This window comes from Manis javanica, chromosome 11 (assembly GCF_040802235.1).
Source record: "Manis javanica isolate MJ-LG chromosome 11, MJ_LKY, whole genome shotgun sequence".
Classification (NCBI taxonomy): domain Eukaryota; kingdom Metazoa; phylum Chordata; class Mammalia; order Pholidota; family Manidae; genus Manis; species Manis javanica.
In genome coordinates, this window is record NC_133166.1 from 76,393,864 (window position 1) to 76,414,354 (window position 20,491).

General features: G+C 36.9%; 1 protein-coding gene across 1 annotated transcript in view; it reads left to right on the plus strand.

The window, feature by feature from the left end:
- Positions 1-20,491, plus strand: part of CATSPERE (catsper channel auxiliary subunit epsilon) — a 151,229-nt gene that overhangs the window by 34,496 nt on the left and 96,242 nt on the right. The window contains exons 3-5 of the mRNA XM_073215735.1: positions 5,379-5,452; positions 5,726-5,795; positions 9,379-9,449. Coding sequence (XP_073071836.1) covers positions 5,379-5,452; positions 5,726-5,795; positions 9,379-9,449 — 215 coding nt within the window. The remainder of the gene's footprint in view (positions 1-5,378; positions 5,453-5,725; positions 5,796-9,378; positions 9,450-20,491) is intronic.

Sequence of the window (20,491 nt, forward strand, 5' to 3'; positions counted from 1 at the left end):
GTACAATTGTTGATAAATTTTTTCTATAGTGACCAGATAGTATACATTTTAGGTTTTTCAGATCAAATGGTCTCTGTTGTAACTACTTAATTCTTCCATTGTAACAGGAAAGCAGCCACAGACACTAAATAAATTGAATATGGCTGTATTCTATTAAGACTTTATTTACAAAAGCTGGTGGTAAACTGGATTTGGTACACAGGCCATAGTTTTCTGACCCCCCCCCCTTCTCTAGTAGAGTCCTCAGAAAGGATTCCTAGTTGTAATATTTCCTGAATTTTTGTTATTATGAATGTTTTTTTCTGTGGCCTTAATACTTAGAGGAGAGCTTGGCTGGATATAAAATCTTTGGTTCATGTTTTCATTCCTTGAGTTACCTTCTGTGTTAACTTGCTTTATATGCTGCTTTTGAGAATTCTGGTGTGCTTCTATCCTATTTGATATTTTTGTTAGGAGGACTAAAGCTTTTCCTTTATCTTTAAAGTCCAACAGATTCACATATGTTTTAGAGTCAATTTTTATAAGTCCATTTTTCCAGGTACTAGGGATCCCTTTCTACATATATATTCAGATCTTCTATTTCTGGAAAGCTTTCTTAGTTATAGATTTAAATATTAGTTGTTTGCCATTGTTTGTTGACTCCAGAGACTCCAATTATACAGGTGTTGGATTTTGCCTTCCATTCCAAGCACTTTCTCACTGATTCTTCTTCTTTTTTATTTATTTCACTTACACTCTCCTGGTTTTTTTCTTCCTTTCTTCAATGATTTTTATTCAATTGTCATTTAAATATAATCTCCAATCCATATCTTTAATTTAGTTTTCTTATCCTTTGTTATCCATCTGTTTCATTTCCTCATTCAGTCAACTGTTATTTCTTTCTATTTGTGGTTCCTTTTTGTCCCTAGTTTGTGAATTTAAAATTCAAGGTTTTTCTTTCTCTTATCACCAATGCTTGTTTGAGGATATTTAATTCAGTTTAGGGTGTTAGTTTGCAGTTTTCTTGTGCTTTTTTGTTTGGTTTTTTGAAGGCAGTTTCATTAATGTTTGGTTTTCATTTTTATTCTCCTATAGTAGCTCTGTATGGTTAGAGGGTGTATATATCTATGAATTTCATGGACAGGTTGGCATCTTGGGTTGATTTAGAAGTTTCATAGTTAAGGTTTTCTTCTTTTAGTGTAGCAAAGTGAAACTTCTTTAATTGATGGCCTTTTATTGGCTGTATTGTATTTCCTCTATGTGTGTGTGTGTTTTTGTTTTTTGTTTTGATTTGTAACATCCTAAATTTCCCCCTCTTGGCTCTCTTTCCCTTCACCACTCTCTCTCTGAAGGGTGTATCTCCTTTCCTTTAGTCATTTTTCCAGAAGTGATGCCTTTCTGAGGCTCCCACTCAAGTCATACATGGTTCTAATTCTCTTTCTTATAGTCAATGCTATGATCTTCCAGGAGATTTCTGTGGTATTTTTTTTTTTGCACTAGGGGTGTCCTTTCTCTTTCTAGGTGATTTTAATTAATCTTGACTATTTGTTCCTGTCTTTTCTTTTCCCTGCAGTTTTTTTTTATGAGGCCTATTACTTGCCACAGGGATTATGACAGGAGTTTAAGTGAGCTTTGCTAAAAATTTTTATTCTTCTACTTACAGATTTCTTGAAGTTTGCGATGTGCTTTGTATTCTAGTTATGCTGTAATGTAGAATTCTATTGGTTTTATATGTTGATCTGTGTAGTTTTGTTTTGTTTTGTGTTTTTGGAAATGTGTGGAGCAATTTGAAATTATTTGGCCACCATTACCCTGATGCTCCCACTACCATGTTCTGATACACTGTCAGAGTATGGTCATGGACAACTCTATTTCTTTTTTTGTAGCCACCATGTTGGTGTGGTCTACAGAAAAATTTATATTTAATACTTAGCATCAGTCCTTATGTTGATGTTTCTGCACTCATTTTGGTGATCTGAAACTCTTTTTCTTGTAGATTCTTCAGGAATAGCTCATGGAGAAAGATTTCCCGAGTCATTTTATGGTCACACAGCTTATCTATGGACTTACATCTAAAAGTTGGTCTATCTGGACAAAAAAATTATGGGCTAATGTTTTTATTTCCTTCTTTATATGTTACTTTGTTGTCTCTGACATAAAGTGTTGCTTCTAAAAAGTCTGCTAGGAATCAGATTTTCTTTCCTTTATGAATAACTTTTTTTTGTCAAGATTCCCAAAGAATTTCTTTTTAAGTTCATGCCTATGTATATCTCCTGGGTTGCTTTTTAAAAAATCATTCTTAATTGCTTTTCCTAGGCATAAGATGTGCCCATTCAATATGTTGTTTCAGGCTATTTTTTTCACATATTCTTGAATTATAGTTAATGTTATTGTTCTGTTCCAAGCACTTTGGTTCTTCAGGACTTCTAACCATACATATATTGTATTTTATTGCCTGTCTTTTATATTTGTCACTTATTCTTGAGTTACTTTTTGACTCTTATTTTTGAAAATCTATTTATCACTAAAGTCTTTAAGATGAAAACCTATTTATCACTAAAGTTTATTCACAACTGTTTCTCCTTAGTTCATTTCTGAAATGGCTTTTTCTTTATTTCTATTTTTCCTGAGTTCTAGTTTATATATGAGTTTGAAATTCTGATTTATATTGTTATTGCATAACTTCTATCATTTTCCCATTTATTTTGCCTAAGTTTGAAATAGTATGTGTATTAGCCAGGGTTATTCAGAGAAGCAGAACCAAAGGAATTCGCACATGTATATATTAAGAAATTTATTTTAGGAAATTGGCTCATGTGACTATTGGGAACTGGTAAATCTGGAATCTTTAGGTCAGGTCAGCAGACTGTAAACTCAAACAGAGTTAATGCTGCAGCCATGGAGCAGAACTGCATTTCTAGGAAACCTCAGTGTTTGCTCTGAAGGCTTCCAACTGATGGAAGAGAACTTACCCACATTATCAAAGGTAGTTTCTTTTGCTTAAACTCAAGTGATTGTAGATGTAAAAACATCTATAAAATACCTTCACAGCAAAATCTGTATTAGTTTCTTATTAAATGACAGGGCACTATAAGCTAGCCAAGTTGACACATAAAACTTAACCACTACATCAAGTTATACCTCTCATTTACCTATTGGGTATGTTCATATAGAGATGCTGTTTTGCTTCTTATTCCCTTCTTTTTCTTATAACTGTGTGGAATTTGTCTGTGATCCTCTTTCTGTGCTCTTCTTTTTTTATGTACATAAAATTCATTTTCCTGATCTTTAAGGAGGGATGGGTGGGCCAAAATAACTTTTCTAACTTCATGGCTCTAGAGTTACCTCTCCTGTTGTTTAGTAAAGTGTCCAAAAATAAATCTAATATTTTCAGAGATCTGCAGGTTCTGTTTCCCTCTCATATCTCTTTCCTTTGTCCTTACTGATGCTTTCCAGCTCAACTGAGATTATCTCCATTATGCATCTTGCCCTAAAAGGTATCTTTAGTATTCATTGGTTTTGGAGTTCATAGGTCCCAGCTCCTCCTACCCTTTCAGACATGAGTATGGGCCTCTTGTACTTACCTAGAAATTGACAAGTGCAAAACTCCTTCTATTAGAGTTTCTGTCCTCAAATTGTCCTGCATGGGTCCCACTGAATCCCTACTGCTGACTTAGGTGTACTTCCTTCTATGGTCTCTTGTATTTGCTTTCTTTTGCTTCCTTAAGCTGATGTCACGAGTCTAGTTGTTTTAGATGGTTTGTTCCAGCCCACCTATATCTTGGGATTTTAAGAGATACCTCACTATTGAGTTTACTGTTGATATTGTCCAGTGGGGTCTTTTTGTTTTGTTTTGTCTTAGTACTATCCTAATCGTCTTCTCTGTGTTTATAAGGAAATTTCAGTAGATTAAAAACTACATCACCACTAACTCTTCCCAGTTTGTTTTCTTTGTGTTAATTCCTGTTTTTTCCTCTCTTTTATATCCTTTCTTTTACTTTTTTGGGTTTTCTCTATTATTTTATTTGCATCTTATACTGAAAACTGAGTTGTTCACCTTCAAACTACTTTATTTCTTTTGTGTGTGTGTATTACATTAAATATATATATATTTATAGCCACATATATATTTATTTATATATATGTGGCTATAAATTTCCTTTTAGGTACTATTTATGCTACATACTATAAATTTTGATAACATCAAATGCTTTTACTGTTTGTAAATGTTTTTTCTTTTTCCATTGTTATTTCTGCTTTACTCCACAAATCATTCAGAAATAGTTGTTTTAACGTTAAAAATATCCTAAGGTTTTTTACTTGCCAACTTTATGAGAAATTTTCATTTTATTTAATTAATATGAAATGCATGGTATGTGTGATAATTCTTTGAGATTGACTAAGACTTCCTTCAGAAATGTGGTCACTTTTGGTAAATATTCTATGTGAGATTGAAAAGAATATATTTTATAATGGTTAATTTTATGAATCCTATATATTACATATATATATAGCTACCTTTTTTTCAGGCTTATCTGTGGTTTGAGAAAAGTGTGTTAAAAATCTACCACTAGGTTTGTGGCTTTTAAAATTTGTTCCAGTAATTCTATTAAATTTTGCTTTATATATTTCAGAGTTATGTTATATCTTCTGGTGAATTTTTCTTTTTTCTTCTTATACATTGTCATTACTTCTATAATATCAAATCCGTGAGATAGCTGGTATTATAATAAAATCCCCATTTTGTAAGTTAAAAACACTAAAACTTATATTTGTAATCTACATAAAAATGTATACAAATGTGTATGCATGTAATTTTTATGTCACAATGTTAGAAGGTGAAATTGTGTTTCAACCCTGTCTGAAGAGCAGGACCAAAACTGAGACAGACTGATGATGTTAGAAAGTGAGTAAGTGGACTTCAAGAGGGGAAAGAAAGAACTTTAAAATGAAAGAATGTGGAAAAGGGGGAGAAAAGTAGAAATAAGGAAAATGTGACTAATGAAATATATGATGATGGTGATGTACAAACAGGGTCTCAATATTAAATCAGTTGTTTTTAAGTTGAGGATCTTGTCTCATTCATCTTTCTTTAGTCTTAGAACCTACTAGAGTAGCAGCCACCTCTTAATAGATTATTTAATACACATAATAGATTATTTTTCAAGTAAAATTAGATAAAAATCTGACAGTTTGGGGGGGAGATAACTAAAGTGTCCCAGAAAAGTTGTTACTTTTCCTTTGTTATATTACTTTGTACAATTTCAAAGGACTCTAAGTATAGTTATGCTTTCTTTACTTAAATAACAAGAAGCCAGAAAATCGAACCCTACATCTGAACACTGAGATGAAAATTTTGGAGCATATTTTTTGTTTGAATTATTTTCCTTCTTTTTTAGATTAAGTTAGAGTATGAAGGAACATTATTTTTGGAGTGGAGTGTGCCAGGAGCTTGTTCTGTGAAAAATAAAAGGTAAGATTTTTGCCCTTAATGTCAATATATGTGTGTATTTACTGTAATAAAAACCCCTCATATTCAAGGCTATGATTTAATGTATATTTCTTCCCATTAAATAGATGTGAAAAGAAAGACAAAATCACTTTGAAAATAGAAGTAAAATAATGCTTCTTTAAAATTTTTCTTATTAGCATACAATGAAGTTTATAGCCTTGAAAAGTAGTAGGGGAATTTTTATTAATCTTATATACATACTTATTCTCCTTTCCTTTTCTTTTTAAATGCTAGCTTACCCAAGACAGAACTACGTTGTTCTTCTCCTGGTATTCAGATTATAAAACCAGTTGTTACAGGCCCAGTGAGTAGATTTTAATATAACTTACTCAGTCTTGAATAATCATCACTGTTAATTTTATTTTGCTTTATTTGGAGCTTCAACCTAATTTAACCTGTTTTAAATAGTATACATTGTAACTATAAATAAGTATTTTAAAATTATTGTTAAAATGTCCTAAGTCTGTAGATACATCTCACAGCAAATTGTAAGTTATGAAATGACACCTGATTTTTAACTGAGCCTTTTTATTAATAAATATGTTAAAGCCCCAGTTACTACCTTAATGGTAACCATACTCCCAGCTGAGTGAGTCTCATGTCATATATTCCTATGACAATACCCAGGATTAGGAGCCATTTCTAGCATATTTGTTTCTGCTCCAATATTTTCAGCAATTTTAAGAAAACATATGTGAATGCAAATAAATGAGAGTGATGTTGAATCCTCTCTACTTTATAAATAAATAAATAAATGAATAAAGCATTTAAAAACATTGGCACTTTGTTAGTAACAAAGTACTGGCCACACATCTCACATCTCATGTTCCTACACAAGTATGTCTAAAGCCACTGTTACAGAGAGTTTGTGTGACAAATCCTGCCTTTATTTTGAGACTTGTGCCTTCTTTTTAATGAATAATCTTTACTTTTCAGGAAAATAAGAGTGATGTGGGATAGGCAAGATGAATATTAATCCATTTTTCAGTCCTTATAGATTAAAAAACATTTGTATTTGGCTCTTTGGATTTATGTGTTTATCAGTTTCATGAACACAATTCCTGAAGAAGTAAAGGACTCCTTTCCCTTTTGTTGTATGTTGGAAGCCCATATAAATATGAATAGTTATGCAAAAAATATGAAAAAATATGTACACATAAATACATGCATATATAGGAATATCATCATTAATATATAGTGTTATCAGATCTTATGATCTGTAAGATCATACAATCCTACACGTGACTTTTTAAATACACTCAAAAGCACTCGGTTATAACAACCAAAAACATCTCCAGGCATTGCTAAATGTCCCCTGCTGAGCAAAATCATCTCTGATTCAGAACAATTAAACAAGAAAATTAAATGAATTGTGTTTCAGTGAAAAAGGCTGTCAAGGAAAATTCACTGTTCTCTTTTTTGTACTCACAGAGAACACTCCTCTGAGCAGATGGTGGGGTGGGGGGGTTGCCTACACTGACCAATTCTCTGACGGCAGCAGGGTATACTGCAATTCAGTTCTGGCACTATGCACACAGAGTTAAGTTCACATCCTTACATGACACTATCTTCAGGAAGTTAACATCACAAGACTCAGTTGCACAAGTCAGCCCCTACTTCAAATGCCAGTCACAAGTCCCAGGTTGTAACCTGTACTTCTGACTGGCAGACTATAAATCCAAGTTCTCACAGCCTTCTCCTCAGACTTAAGAATTGCTTGAACAGCTCATAGAACTCAGGGAAACACACATTTCCCTTATAATATACGATAATGATAAGAGGATACAGATGAACAGCCAAATGAAGAGAGTGGAGCAAGGTCCAGAAGGGTCCTAAGCACAGGAGCTTCTGTCCCCATGGAACTGGGATGTGTCACCTTGCTGGCATGTGGATGTGTCCACCAGCCTACTCTCCAGATCTCACCACTGATGCTCACTCACTTCCAGCCCTTCTCCCTGCTCCAGATGATGGGAAGTTGAATTGAATGTTCCAACTGTCTAACTGTGGCTTGGTCTTTCTTAGTAACCAATTAAGTTCCCATCAAGGAGTCAACCAAGAGTCACCTCATTAGAACAAAAGGGATTCAGACACTCCAAGGAGCTGTGTGTCAGAAACCAGGGTCAAAGATCAAATATTAGCAGAAACTAGGGGCAAAGACAGACATAGATATTTCTTTATTTATATAATTTTTTATTAAGGTATTATGGTTATACACTCTTATGAAAGTTGCACATGAAAATGTGGTTACTACATTCACCCATATTATCGAGTTTCCCCCCATACCCCAATGCAGGCACTGCCCATCAGTGTAGTAAGATGCCACAGTCACTACTTGTCTTCTCTGTGCTACATTGTCTTCCCTGTGATCCCACACACAGCATATAACCAATCATGATATCCCATAATCCCCTTCTCCCTCCCTCCCCACCCACCATCCCACACCCCTCCCCTTTGGTAACCGCTAGTCGCTTCTTGGACTCTGTGAGACTGCTGCTGTTTTGTTCCTTCAGTTTTGCTTTGTTGTTATACTCCACAAATAAGGGAAATCATTTGGTATTTGTCTTTCTCTGCCTGACTTATTTCACTGAGCATAATAGCCTCTACCTCCATCCATGTTGTTGCAAGTGGTGGGATTTGTTTCTTTCTTATAGCTGAATACTATTCTGTTCTGTATATGTACATGTACCACCTCTTTTTTACCCATCCATCTACTGATGGCACTTAGGTTGCTTCAATATCTTGGCTATTGTAAATAGTGCTGCAATAAACATAGGGATGCATATGTCTTTTTGACTCAGAGAACTTCTATTCTTTGGGTAAATTTCTAGGAGTGGAATTCCCAGGTCAAATGGTAGTTTTCTTTTTAGTTTTCGAGGAATCTCCATATTGCTTTCCACAATGGTTAAACTAGCTTACACTCCCACCAGCAGTGTAGGAGGGTTCCCCTTTCTCTGCATCCCCACCAGCATTTGTTTTCTTAGTCTTTTCGATGCTGGCCATCCTAACTGGTGTGAGGTGACAACTCACTGTGGTTTTAATTTGAATTTCCCTGATAATTAGTGATGTGGAGCATCTTTTCATGTGCCTGTTGGCCTTCTGAATTTCTTCTTTGGAGAAGTGTCTGTTCATATCCTCTGACCATTTTTTAATCAGGTTATTTGCATTTTTGGTGTTGAGGCATGTGAGTTCTTTATATATTTTGGATGTTAACCCCTTGTCAGATATGTCATTTACAAATATATTCTCCCATACTGTAGGATGCCTTTTTGTTCTACCGATGGTGTCCTTTGCTGTACAGAAACTTTTTAGTTTGATGTAGTCCCATTTGTTCATTTTTGCTTTTGTTTCCCTTGCCCGAGGAGATACATTCAGGAAAAAGTTGCTCATGTTTATATTCAGGAGATTTTTGCCTATGTTATCTTCTAAGAGTTTTATGGTTTCTTGACTTACATTCAGGTCTTTGATCCATTTTGAGTTTACTTTTGTGTATGGGGATAGACAATAATCCAGTTTCATTCTCTTACATGTAGCTGTCCAGTTTTTGCCAACACCAGTTGTTGAAGAGGCTGTCGTTTCCCCTTTGTATGTCCCTGGCTCCTTTATCATATATTAATTGACTATATAAAGCATATACATTCCTTATTAATTTACAAGGACAAACATAATAATCCATCTAAATTTGTCTCTCATGATGGTAAATTCTTAATTACAAAGAGTAGCCAAGAATTGAGCAAGCATTACATGACTATTTATTAGTTCTATTCTAAAAATAATACTTCCTATAACCTTAGATAATTAACTTAGTTCCTCTGTGACTCTTATGCCTGTGTCCAAGTTTGTATTTATTTTAAAGTTAACCTAACATAATTTCTGATACATTTTTTTAGGATTTAGAAGAAGAACGCTATTTACCTGTGGACAGTTCTCATACTTGCTTTCTGTGGTATTATAAAGTTCTGTAAGTACTTTTTGTATACAAAGGTAACTGTTGCTTTTTAAGAGTATTTAATCTTAACTTTTAATTAACTCCAAGTAGATTATCTACATTATAGTTTGCATATAAGCTGTCACTCTTCACCAAACAAGGTATCCTCAAATATAGTCAAACTAATATTGAAGAACAATAAAATAACAATAACCACCACTATTTGAAAACATACACTGCTCCTACATGTTTATATTTGATATAAATTATCTCTCAGTTTCCATAACACACCCATGTTAAGTATTATTATTTTTATTGTACAAATGAGGGATTATAAGCTTTGATTGGTTAAATAATTTGGACAAAAACGCATAGCTACTAAAAGATAGATTGGGATTTGACTGTAGTTTTTCAGACTACAGGGCTATTTTATTTACAATATATATATTATACATTGTATTCCAAAAGGTCTTTCTTTATTTTGGGTAGCTCTTCAAACCCATTTTAACATGAGAGGAAATGAATATAACTAAGAAGGGAAAACTGATATAAGAAAAATTATCTCACTGCTTTTATAGCATGTCATAAGTAAAAAGCATCAACAAATCAGAATATTTTTTGTGTCATAGTCAAGGCAGTATCCTAAGTCCTGTGTAGTACATAAAGAATTGTCTAATGTGGCCCCTGCTGTCCAGATGACTGTAACTAACATTTTTAAAATCTATTTAAAATCCCCTTCCTTTGGGGGAGCCATCCCTCCCCTATTGTGTGATAAAATTGTTAAATTCATGTGATTTCTATGGTACTAGCTCCACAATCCCACATTTCCATGGCCACAGTTACCAGTTGAAGATTGGTGCATGTCACTGGCAGAACTGCTCAGAATACTCATGTCTTTGATAAGGCATGGTTGTTGCTGATCATTTCATTGTCCTGGTTCACATGGTCCCTTATAAAGTCAGATAGCTCTGCAGCCTATGTGTAACTTTTGGATTGAAAATCCTGATAACTATATTTCAGCAAGCCTCACCATGAGTACATCTACACATTCCTCTCCAAATTACTGCCACCTTCCCAGAGTCTTACAAGGAGGCAAGGATTGAGTTTCTGCTACTCGTGAAACTGGCAGGCTTCTTTCTGTCTTTGTTGGGGGCTTAAGGGGTGCCAGCTCACCAACTTAACCCCTGTGGGTTTTGAACAAATTGAGAAATAGACAAGAGAACTCTTGGGGATAAAAATTCCTGGTACAGCTGAATTGGAGAATAGAACCTGCTTCTATGGCCAGATGGGCTTTCTGCTTCCTCCAAGGAGAGACCACGGGAACCATCAGAGAGGAGATTCTGCCAAGAAAGCATTTATAGCCGGTTTCAAGGGTTTCCAGTCTCACATACTGAGCCCCAAGAGCTGGTGAAAGAGCTGTGCCTCCTGACTGCACTGATCCAGACATGTTCCCTCCACGAAAGCAAAATCAAAAGGAGAACCACCTACCAAGGGGACAAATTAGCCCAAAAGAGAATTGTGTAGGAGCAAGTGTTTTTCTGTTACTTAGGTTATAAAAATGTTTGCAATCTATCAACTGTTAAACAGCATTTCAAGAATAAAAATGGAACTAATACCCATGGATCCATCACATAGGTCAAGAAATAAAACATTACATACATTTGTTATGGAATATCTTTTTCCATCCCTTCACTTTGAACCTATATATGTCCTTGAAGCTGGAGTGAGTCTCTTAGAGGCAAAAAAATTGGGGCTTGTTTTTCATCAATGCAGACACTCTTCAACTTCTGACTGGAGAATTTAATTCATTGACATTTAAAGTAAGTCTTGATAAATAAGGAAGACAAACTTATGAGTTGTGTTCTGGCTCTTTTGTATTTCTCTGTTCCTTTCTTCCCTTACTGTTCTTTTGCAAATTGATGGTTTTCCACAGTGGTGTACTTTGATTCCCCTCTCTTTTTCTTGTGTGTATCTACTGCTGGTTTCTGGTTTTGTTTCTGGTGGAGTTATACTGTGACTTACTTGAAACACCCTTCCCTTTTTGTGTAGTGATTCTTAGTTTTTTTTCTTCCACTGTGTTGCTGAAGTTTCTTTTTTTTATTATTAAGGTATTATTGATATACACTCTTATGATGGTTTCACATGGAAAAACAATGTGGTTACTACATTTACCGATATTATCAAGTCCCCAACCATACCCCAGTGCAGTCACTGTCCATCATATGCCACAGACTCACTGTTTGCCTGCTCTGTTCTAACTGTTTTCCCCATGACCCCCCACACCATGTGTACTAAACATAATACCCCTCAATTCCCATCTCCCTCCCTCCCGACCTGCCCTCCCACACCCCTCCACTTTGGTAACCACAGGTCCCTTCTTGGAGTCTGTGAGTCTGCTGCTATTTTGTTCCTTCAGTTTTGCTTCGTTGTTATGCTCCACAAATGAGGGATATCATTTGGCAATTGTCTTTCCCTGCCTGGCTTATTTCACTGAGCATAATATCCTCCAGCTCCATCCATGTTGTTGCAAATGGTAGGATTTGTTTCTTTCTTATGGCTGAATAGTATTCCATTGTGTATATGTATCACATCTTCTTTATCTATTCATCTACTGATGGACACTTAGGTTGCTTCCGTATCTTGACTATTATAAATAGTGCTGCAATGAACATAGGGTGCATATGTTTTTTTGACTCTGAGAACTTGTATTCTTTGGGTAAATTCCAAGGAGTGGGATTCCTGGGTCAAATGGTATTTCTGTTTTTGTTTTTTGAAGAAGCTCCGTATTGCTTTCCACAACGGTTGAACTAGCTTACATTCCCACCAGCACTGTAGGGAGGGTTCCCCTTTCTCCTCATCCTCACCAGCATTTGTTGTTCCTAGTCTTTTCGATGCTGGCCATCCTTACCGGTGTTAGGTGATATCTCATTGTGGTTTTAATTTGCATTTCCCTGATAATTAGTGATGTGAAACATCTTTTCATGTGTCTGTTGGCCATCTGAATTTCTTCTTTGGAGAACTATCTCTTCACATCCTCTGCCCATTTTTTAATCAGGTTTTTTGCTTTTTGGGTGTTGAGGCATGTGAGCTCTTTATATATTTTGGATGCTAACCCCTTGCCGGATATGTCATTTACAAATATATTCTTCCATACTGTAGGATGCCTTTTTGTTCTACCAATGGTGTCCTTTACTGTACCGAAACGTTTTAGTTTGATGTAGTCCCATGTGTTCATTTTTGCTTTTGTTTCCCTTGCTTGAGGAGGTGCATTGAGGAAAAAGTTGCTCATGCTTACATTCAGGAGATTTTTGTCTATGTTTTCTTCTAAGAGTTTTACAGTTTCATGACTTGCATTCAGGTCTTTGATCCATCTTGTGTATGGGGTTAAGCAATAATCCAGTTTCATTCTCTTGTATGTAACTGTCCAGTTTTGCCAACACCAGTTGTTGAAGAGGCTGTCATTTCCCCATTGTATGTCCATGACTCCTTTATCATATATTTATTGACCATATATGGTTGAGTTTATATCAGGGATCTCTAGACTGTTCCATTGGTCTATGGTTCTGTTCTTGTGCCAGTACCAAATTATCTTGATTACTGTGACTTTGTTGTAGAGCTTAAAGTTGGGGATCGTAATTCCTCCAGCTCTATTTTTCTTTCTCAGGATTGCTTTGGCTATTCGAGGTCTTTTGTGGTTACATATGAATTATAGGATGATTTGCTCTCATTCATTGAAGAATGCTGTTGGTATTTTGATAGGAATTGCATTGAATCTGTAGATTGCTTTAGCAGGATGGCCATTTTGATAATATTAATTCTTCCTATCCATGAGTACAGGATGTGTTTCCATTTTTGGTATCTTCTTTAATTTCTCTCATGAGTGTCTTGTAGTTTTCAGGGTATAGTTTTTTCAGTTCCTTAGTTAGGTTTATTCCTAGGTATTTTATTCTTTTTGATGCAACTGTGAATGGAATTGTTTTCCTGATTTCTCTTTCTGCTGGTTCATCTTTAGTGTATAGGAATGTAACAGATTTCTGTGTATTAATTTTGTATCCCACAACTTTGCTGAATTCAGATATTAGATCTAGTAGTTTTGGAGTGGATTCTTTAGGGTTATTTATGTATAATATCATGTCATCTGCAAACAGGGACAGATTAACTTCTTCCTTGCCGGTCTGGATGCCTTTTATTTCTTTGTGTTGTCTGTTTGCTGTGACTAGACTCTTCAGTACTATGTTGAATAAAAGTGGGGAGAGTGGGCATCCTTGTCTTGTTCCCAGTCTTAGAGAAAAAGCTTTCGGCTTCTCGCTGTTAAGTATAATGTTGGGTTTAGGTTTGTCATATATGGCCTTTATTATGTTGAGGTACTTGCCTTCTATACCCATTTTGTTGAGAGTTTTTATCATGAATGGATATTGAATTTTGTCAAATGCTTTCTCAGCATCTATGGAGATGACCATGTGGTTTTTTTCCTTCTTTTTGTTGATGTGGTGGATGATGTTGATATATTTTCAAATGTTGTACCATCCTTGCATCCCTGGCATAAATCCTTCTTGGTCATGGTGGATGATCTTTTTGATGTATTTTTGAATTCGGTTTGCTAATATTTTGTTGAGTATTTTTGCATCTATGGTTATCAGGGATATTGGTCTGTAATTTTCTTTTTTTGGGGGTGTCTTTGCCTGGTTTTGGTATTAGAGTGATACTGGCTTCATAGAATTAGTTTGGAAGTATTCCCTCTTCTATTCTTTGTAAAACTTTAAGGAGAATGGGTATTAGGTCTTCACTAAATGTTTGATAAAATTCAGCAGTGAAGCCATCTGGTCCACGGGTTTTGTTCTTTGGTAGTTTTTTGATTACCAGTTCAATTTCATTGATGGTAATTGGTCTGTTCAGATTTTCTGTTTCTTTCTGGGTCAGGCTTGGCAGGTTGTATTTTTCTAGAAAGTTGTCCATTTCTTGTAGGCTATCCAGTTTGTTAGCCAATAGTTTTTCGTAGTATTCTCTAATAATTCTTTGTATTTCTGTGGTGTCTGTAGTGATTTTTTCCTCTCTCATTTCTGATTCTGCTTATGTGTGTAGACTCTCTTTTTTTCTTGATAAGTCTGGCTAGGGGTTTGTCTATTTTGTTTATTTTCTCAAAGAACCAGGTCGTGCTTTCATTGATTCTTCCTATTCTTTTATTCTTCTCAATTTTATTTATTTCTGCTGTAATCTTTGTTATGTCCCTCCTTCTACTGACTTTGGGCCTCATTTGTTCTTTTTTTTTCTAGTTTTGTTAATTGCGAGTTTAGACTGTTCATATGAAATTGTTTTTCTTTCCTGAGGTAGGCCTGTATTGCAATATAGTTTCCTCTTAGCATAGCCTTCGCTGCATCCTACAGATTTTGTGGTGTAGAATTATTGTTGTCTTTTGTCTCCATATATTTCTTGATCTCTGTTTTTATTTGGTAATTGACCCATTGATTATTTAGGAGCATGTTGTGAAGGCTCCACGTGTTTGTTGGTTTTTCATTTTCTTTGCATAATTTATTTCTAGTTTCATACCTTTGAGGTCTGAGAAACTGGTTGGTACAATTTCAATCTTTGTGAATTTACTGAGGCTCTTTTTGTGGCCTAGTATATGATCTATTCCTGAAAAAGTTCCATGTGCACTTGAGAATAATGTGTATTCTGCTGCTTTTGGGTGTAGAGTTCTGTAGATGTCTGTTAGGTCCATCTGTTCTAATGTGCTGTTCAGTGCCTCTGTCTCCTTACTTATTTTCTGTCTGGTTGATCTGTCCTTCAGAGTGAATGGAGTGTTGAAGTCTCCTAGAATGACTGCATTGCATTCTATTTCCTCTTTTAATTCTGTTAGTATTTGTTTCACATATGTAGGTGCTCCTGTGTTGGGTGCATAGATATTTACAATAGTTATATCTTCTTGTTGGATTGACCCCTTAATCATTATGTAATGTCCTTCTTTGTCTCTTGCCACTTTCTTTGTTTTAAAGTCTATTTTGTCTGATACAAGTACTGCAACTCCTGCTTTTTTGTCCCTATTAGTTGCATGAAATATCTTTTTCCATCCCTTCACTTTTAGTGTGTGTATGTCTTTTGGGTTTAAAGTGAGTCTCTTGTAGTCAGCATATAGAGGGGTCTTGCTTTTTTATCCATTCAGTGCCTCTATGTCTTTTGATTAGTGCATTCAGACCATTTACAATTAGGGTGATTATCAATAGATATGTACTTATTGCCATTGCAGGCTTTAGATTCATGGTTACCAAAGGTTCAAAGTTAACTTCCTTACTATCTAAGAGTCCAACTTAACTCACTTAATATGCTATTACAAACACAATCTAAAGTTTCTTTTTTTCTCCTCCATACTTTATCATATTCTGTACTCTTTGTCTGTCCCTTGTTTGACTTTGGGGATAGTTGATTTAATTTTGCATTTACTTAGTAATTAACTGTTCTACTTTCTTTACTGTGGTTTTATTACCTCTGTTGACAGCAGTTCAACCTTAGGAAGACTTCCATCTATAGCAGTGCCTCCAAAATACACTGCAGAGATGGTTTTGTGGGAGGTAAATTTTCTCAGCTTTTTTTACCTGGAAATTGTTTAATCCCCGTTTTGAATTTAAATGATTATCTTGCCAGATAAACGATGTTTGGTTCAAGGCCCTTCTGCTTCATTGCATTAAATACAGCCATCCACTCCCTTCTGGCCTGTAAGGTTTCTGCTGATCAGTCTGATGATAGCCTGATGGGCTTTCCTTTGTATGTGATCTTATTTCTCTTTCTGGCTGCTTTTAATAGTCTGTCCTTATCCTTGAGCTTTGCCATTTTTATTACTATATGTCTTGGTGTTTTCTTCCTTGGGTCCTTTGTATTGGAAGATCAGTGCACCTCCATGGCCTAATCTGCTTTTAATACCTTCCATTGTGCTCTTCTGCAATTGGATCTCTGACTGGAATTCATTCCTGAGTTCTTGAATATTTTTCTGTATCTCCATGAGCAATGATTTTTATTTTGAAATTCCTTTCAGGAACGTTCATGAGGTTGATTTCATTTGAATCTTTCTCAGGTGTTTTATTCATAATTTTACATTGAGCCAGATTCCTTTGGCATTTCATATTTGTACATGACACCCTCTTGTGCCCAGAAGCTCTATTCTCTGGAGCTGCTCAGCCCCTAAAGCAATGTCAGGGGTCTCAGGGGAGTGGTATTGGTGCCTGGTAGGAGGAAACAGCTTTTTCCTGCTTCCCAGCTGCTATACCTGCCTCCACTGCCTGAAACAGTGGGCCAAGCAGACAGGTATGAGCCTCTGTGCTTTGCATTTGTAGTTGCTGTAGATGGGGCTTCCCTCTGTCTTGCCTAATGCCAGGGTAGGGTTTGTGGGTTTACGAGCCAGGTGCGACTGCCTGGGAGAAAGGCACAGTAGATTGTCTATCACCAAGGGGGTTCTTCAAGCTATGTAGCCATCCAGGGAGCTGGAGCACCTGAAGATCAAGAAAGTTCCCAACCTGCTGGGCAGTGTGCACCCCAACAATTTTGTCTACCTGCCCTTTCTCCTGAGCAGTAAGCTGTGTGCAATCCTTGCCCCTTTAGCAGCCCTCTTGCTGTTAGAAAGTCTCTCAGACTGCTCGCCTTTCTTTTGTCCCAGAGCAACTGGATATGGATCCCTGCTTACCACAAGCAGCTGGAATCTTAGTCTCTCCAGGAATTCTGCCTGTCTTAGCTTTCTAACCCCCTCATCATGAGTGTACAATGAAAGCACCATGAAATGTAGATTTGTGCTCTCAGAGCAGATCTCCCGAGTTAGGTATTCAGCAGTCCCAGGCCTTCACTCCCTCCCTGCTCTGTTTCTCTTCCTGCCCCCAGTGATCTTGGTTGGGGGAAGGGCTTAGGTCCCACTGGGCCATGGCTTTGGTATGTTACCCTGTTCTGTGAGGTTTATACTTTTCTCCAGGTGTATGCAGTTCGGCACAGCCCTCTTTCCTGTTGCTTTTTCAGGATTAGTCATGTTAGTTATATTTTCATACTATATGCATTTTAGTAGGAAGCCTCTGTCTCACCTCTCATGCTGCCATCTTTTTAATCTGCTGAAGTTTCTTAAGTAGACTTCTGAGCTCTTTCAGAGCTGTTTTTGTTTGTGGATAGTTGTCTAATAGTTGATCTTTGTGGGAGGCTGGAGGCTGAGGTTCCCTACTCTACCATCTTGGTGACATCAGCCTCTTCTATCTCTATAATTAATCTTTCCCAGTCATTTCTTTGGTGTTTAGTCATATGTCCTTACCTTAAATATCACCGTAATCCAGGTTTCTGCCCTTGACCCTCTACTCACCCTATACTTCAGTCTTCAGTCTGTGCACCAACACCAGAAAGCCAAACAAACTGATGAAGATCTATCCAAAGGCTGCCAATAGTGTTTTTCCATGCAAATCAAGGTTGTCACTTTAACATCAATTGATGTTATCTCTCTACATGGTTCCTTTCACTAACCTTTTTAATATTAATCCTAAAGCCTTTCTTACATTATACATTTCTCCTTTTCCTTTGAGTTTTTTTTCCAGATGCATTGGCAAATCACTCAGTGAGCACTTCTTTTTTTCTTACCTGCACCTCAGCTACACAGCATAACACCAGGCAGACATACCAGCGCTGGAGCTAGGGATCTTTTTAATCAAACTAATAATTTATGAACGCTCAGCACATTGGTCTACATAGATTTATTGTTCTCATTTTCATCAGTCTTCTAACATCAGATTGAACAGGTGAAAAATCATCTTCATTATATGATCTCAGAAACTCACTGTATATACATTTATGACTCCCAAAATATCTCCATTTTGTTGTATACATGTAGTAGGCACTGTGTAGCAATCAGCAAATGAAAAAACATAGTCTTGAGGCATTGACTCTTAAAGATTATATGCTAAAAAATCATAGATATCTTTAAAGTGAAAAAAATCACTTCTAAAAAACATGCAACTAGAGGAGCCAAGATGGCGACATGAATAGGACAGTGGAAATATCCTCCCAAAACCATATATATTTTTGAAAATACAACAAATACAACTATTCCTAAAACAGAGACCAGAAGATACAGTACAACAGCTAGGCTACATCTACACCTGCGAGAACCCAGTGCCTCATGAAGGGGGTAAGATATAAGGTGCGGTCCGAGCACACCCCCCCACCCCAGCTCCCCAGTGGGAGGAGAGGAGTCAGATTGGAGAGGGACTGGGAGCCCAGGACTGCTAAATACCCCACCCTAGTCATCTACACCAGGAGCACAGACACACAGTGCGTGGTGTGCTGGATACTAGGGAAATGGAACAATAAAACCTACAAGTGCTCCCCCACAGCCGTTGCTCCTGAGACAAAAGAAAAGCGAGTGCTTTTTGAAAGTCTTCAAGGGACAGGAGCCTCACAGTTGGACGGAAGCCTCCCGACACACTCAGCCCAGCATCTGGGAATCCCGGAGAACTCTGGGCTCTTTAACCCCTTGGGTGGCAGCACAGCTCTGAGGCCCCTCAGGGCATTAAACAGCCTGCCGCCCGGTGCCCCTCCAGTGCAGCTCCGCCATAGCGGAGCAGAAGCCTGAGACCAGCCACACCTACAGCAGCTGTGCAGAGCCACCTCCCCAGCCACCCAGACCAGACTCAGAGACCCTGTCGGCATGCAGCTGCCCAGGACAAGACACTAGGGGTCACCATTCTTGCAAGAGAGGAAGGCGATGAGCAAGTGGGAAGGGACTTTGTTCTCCCAGCTGACACACACACCAACTGCCCACGACTACCTCTGTCACCATGAAAAGGCAGAAGAATTTGATCCAGACCAGGATCACACAGGCATCCCCTGAGAGGGAACCTGGGGAGACAGATTTAACAAATCTTTCTGAAAAAGAATTCAAAATAAAGGTCATAACCATGCTGATGGAGCTGCAGAGAAAAGTGCAAGAGCTAATGGATAAAGTTGGGAGGGAGAATACAGAAATAAAACAATCTCTGGAAGGACTTAAAAGCAGAATGGACAAAGTGCAAGAGGCCATTAATGGAATAGAAATCAGAGAACAAGAATGCAGAGAAGCTGATGCAGAGAGAGATAAAAGGATCTCCAGGAATACAAGAATATTAAGAGAACTGCATGACCAATCCAAACAGAACAATATCTGCATTATAGGGGTACCAGAAGAAGAAGAGAGAAAAAGGGATAGAAAGTGTATTTGAAGAAATAATTGCTGAAACTTCCTCAAACTGGGGGAGGAAATAGTCGCTCAGACCACAGAAGCACACAGAACTCCCAACAGAAGGGACCCAAGGAGGACAACACCAAAACACATGATAATTAAAGTAGCAAACATCAATGACAAGGACAGAGTATTTAAGGCAGCCAAAAAGAGAAAAAAGGTCACCTATAAAGGAAAACCCATCAGGCTATCATCAGACTTCTCAACAGAAACCTTATAGGCCAGAAGAGAATGGCATGATATATTTAATTCAATGAAACAGAAGGGCCATGAACCAAGAATACTGTATCCAGCACAATTATCATTCAAATATGAAGGAGGGATTAAGCAATTCCCAAACAAGCAAAAGTTGAGGGCATTTGCCTCCCACAAACCACCTCTACAGGGTATTTTAGAGGGACTGCTCTAGATGGAAGCACTCCTAAGGCTAAATAGATGTCACAAGAGAAAATAAAACCACAGCAAAGAAAGTAGACCAACCAAATACTAACTAAAGGCAAAAAATAAAATCAACTACCCACAAAAGCAGTCAAAGGAAACACAAAAGAGCACAAAATAAAACACCTAACATATAAAGAATGGAGGAGAAGGAATAAGAAGGGAGAGAAATAAAGATTTATCAGACTGTGTTTATTATGGCTTAAGAAGCAAGTTAAGTTAGTAAGATAGTAAAGAAGCTAACCTTGAACCTTTGGTAAACACACATGTAAAGCCTGCAATGGCAATAAGTACATATCTTTCAATAATCACAGTAAATGTAAATGGACTGAATGCACCAATCAAAAGACACAGAGTAATAGAATGGATAAAAAAGCAAGACCCATCTATATGCTGCTTACAA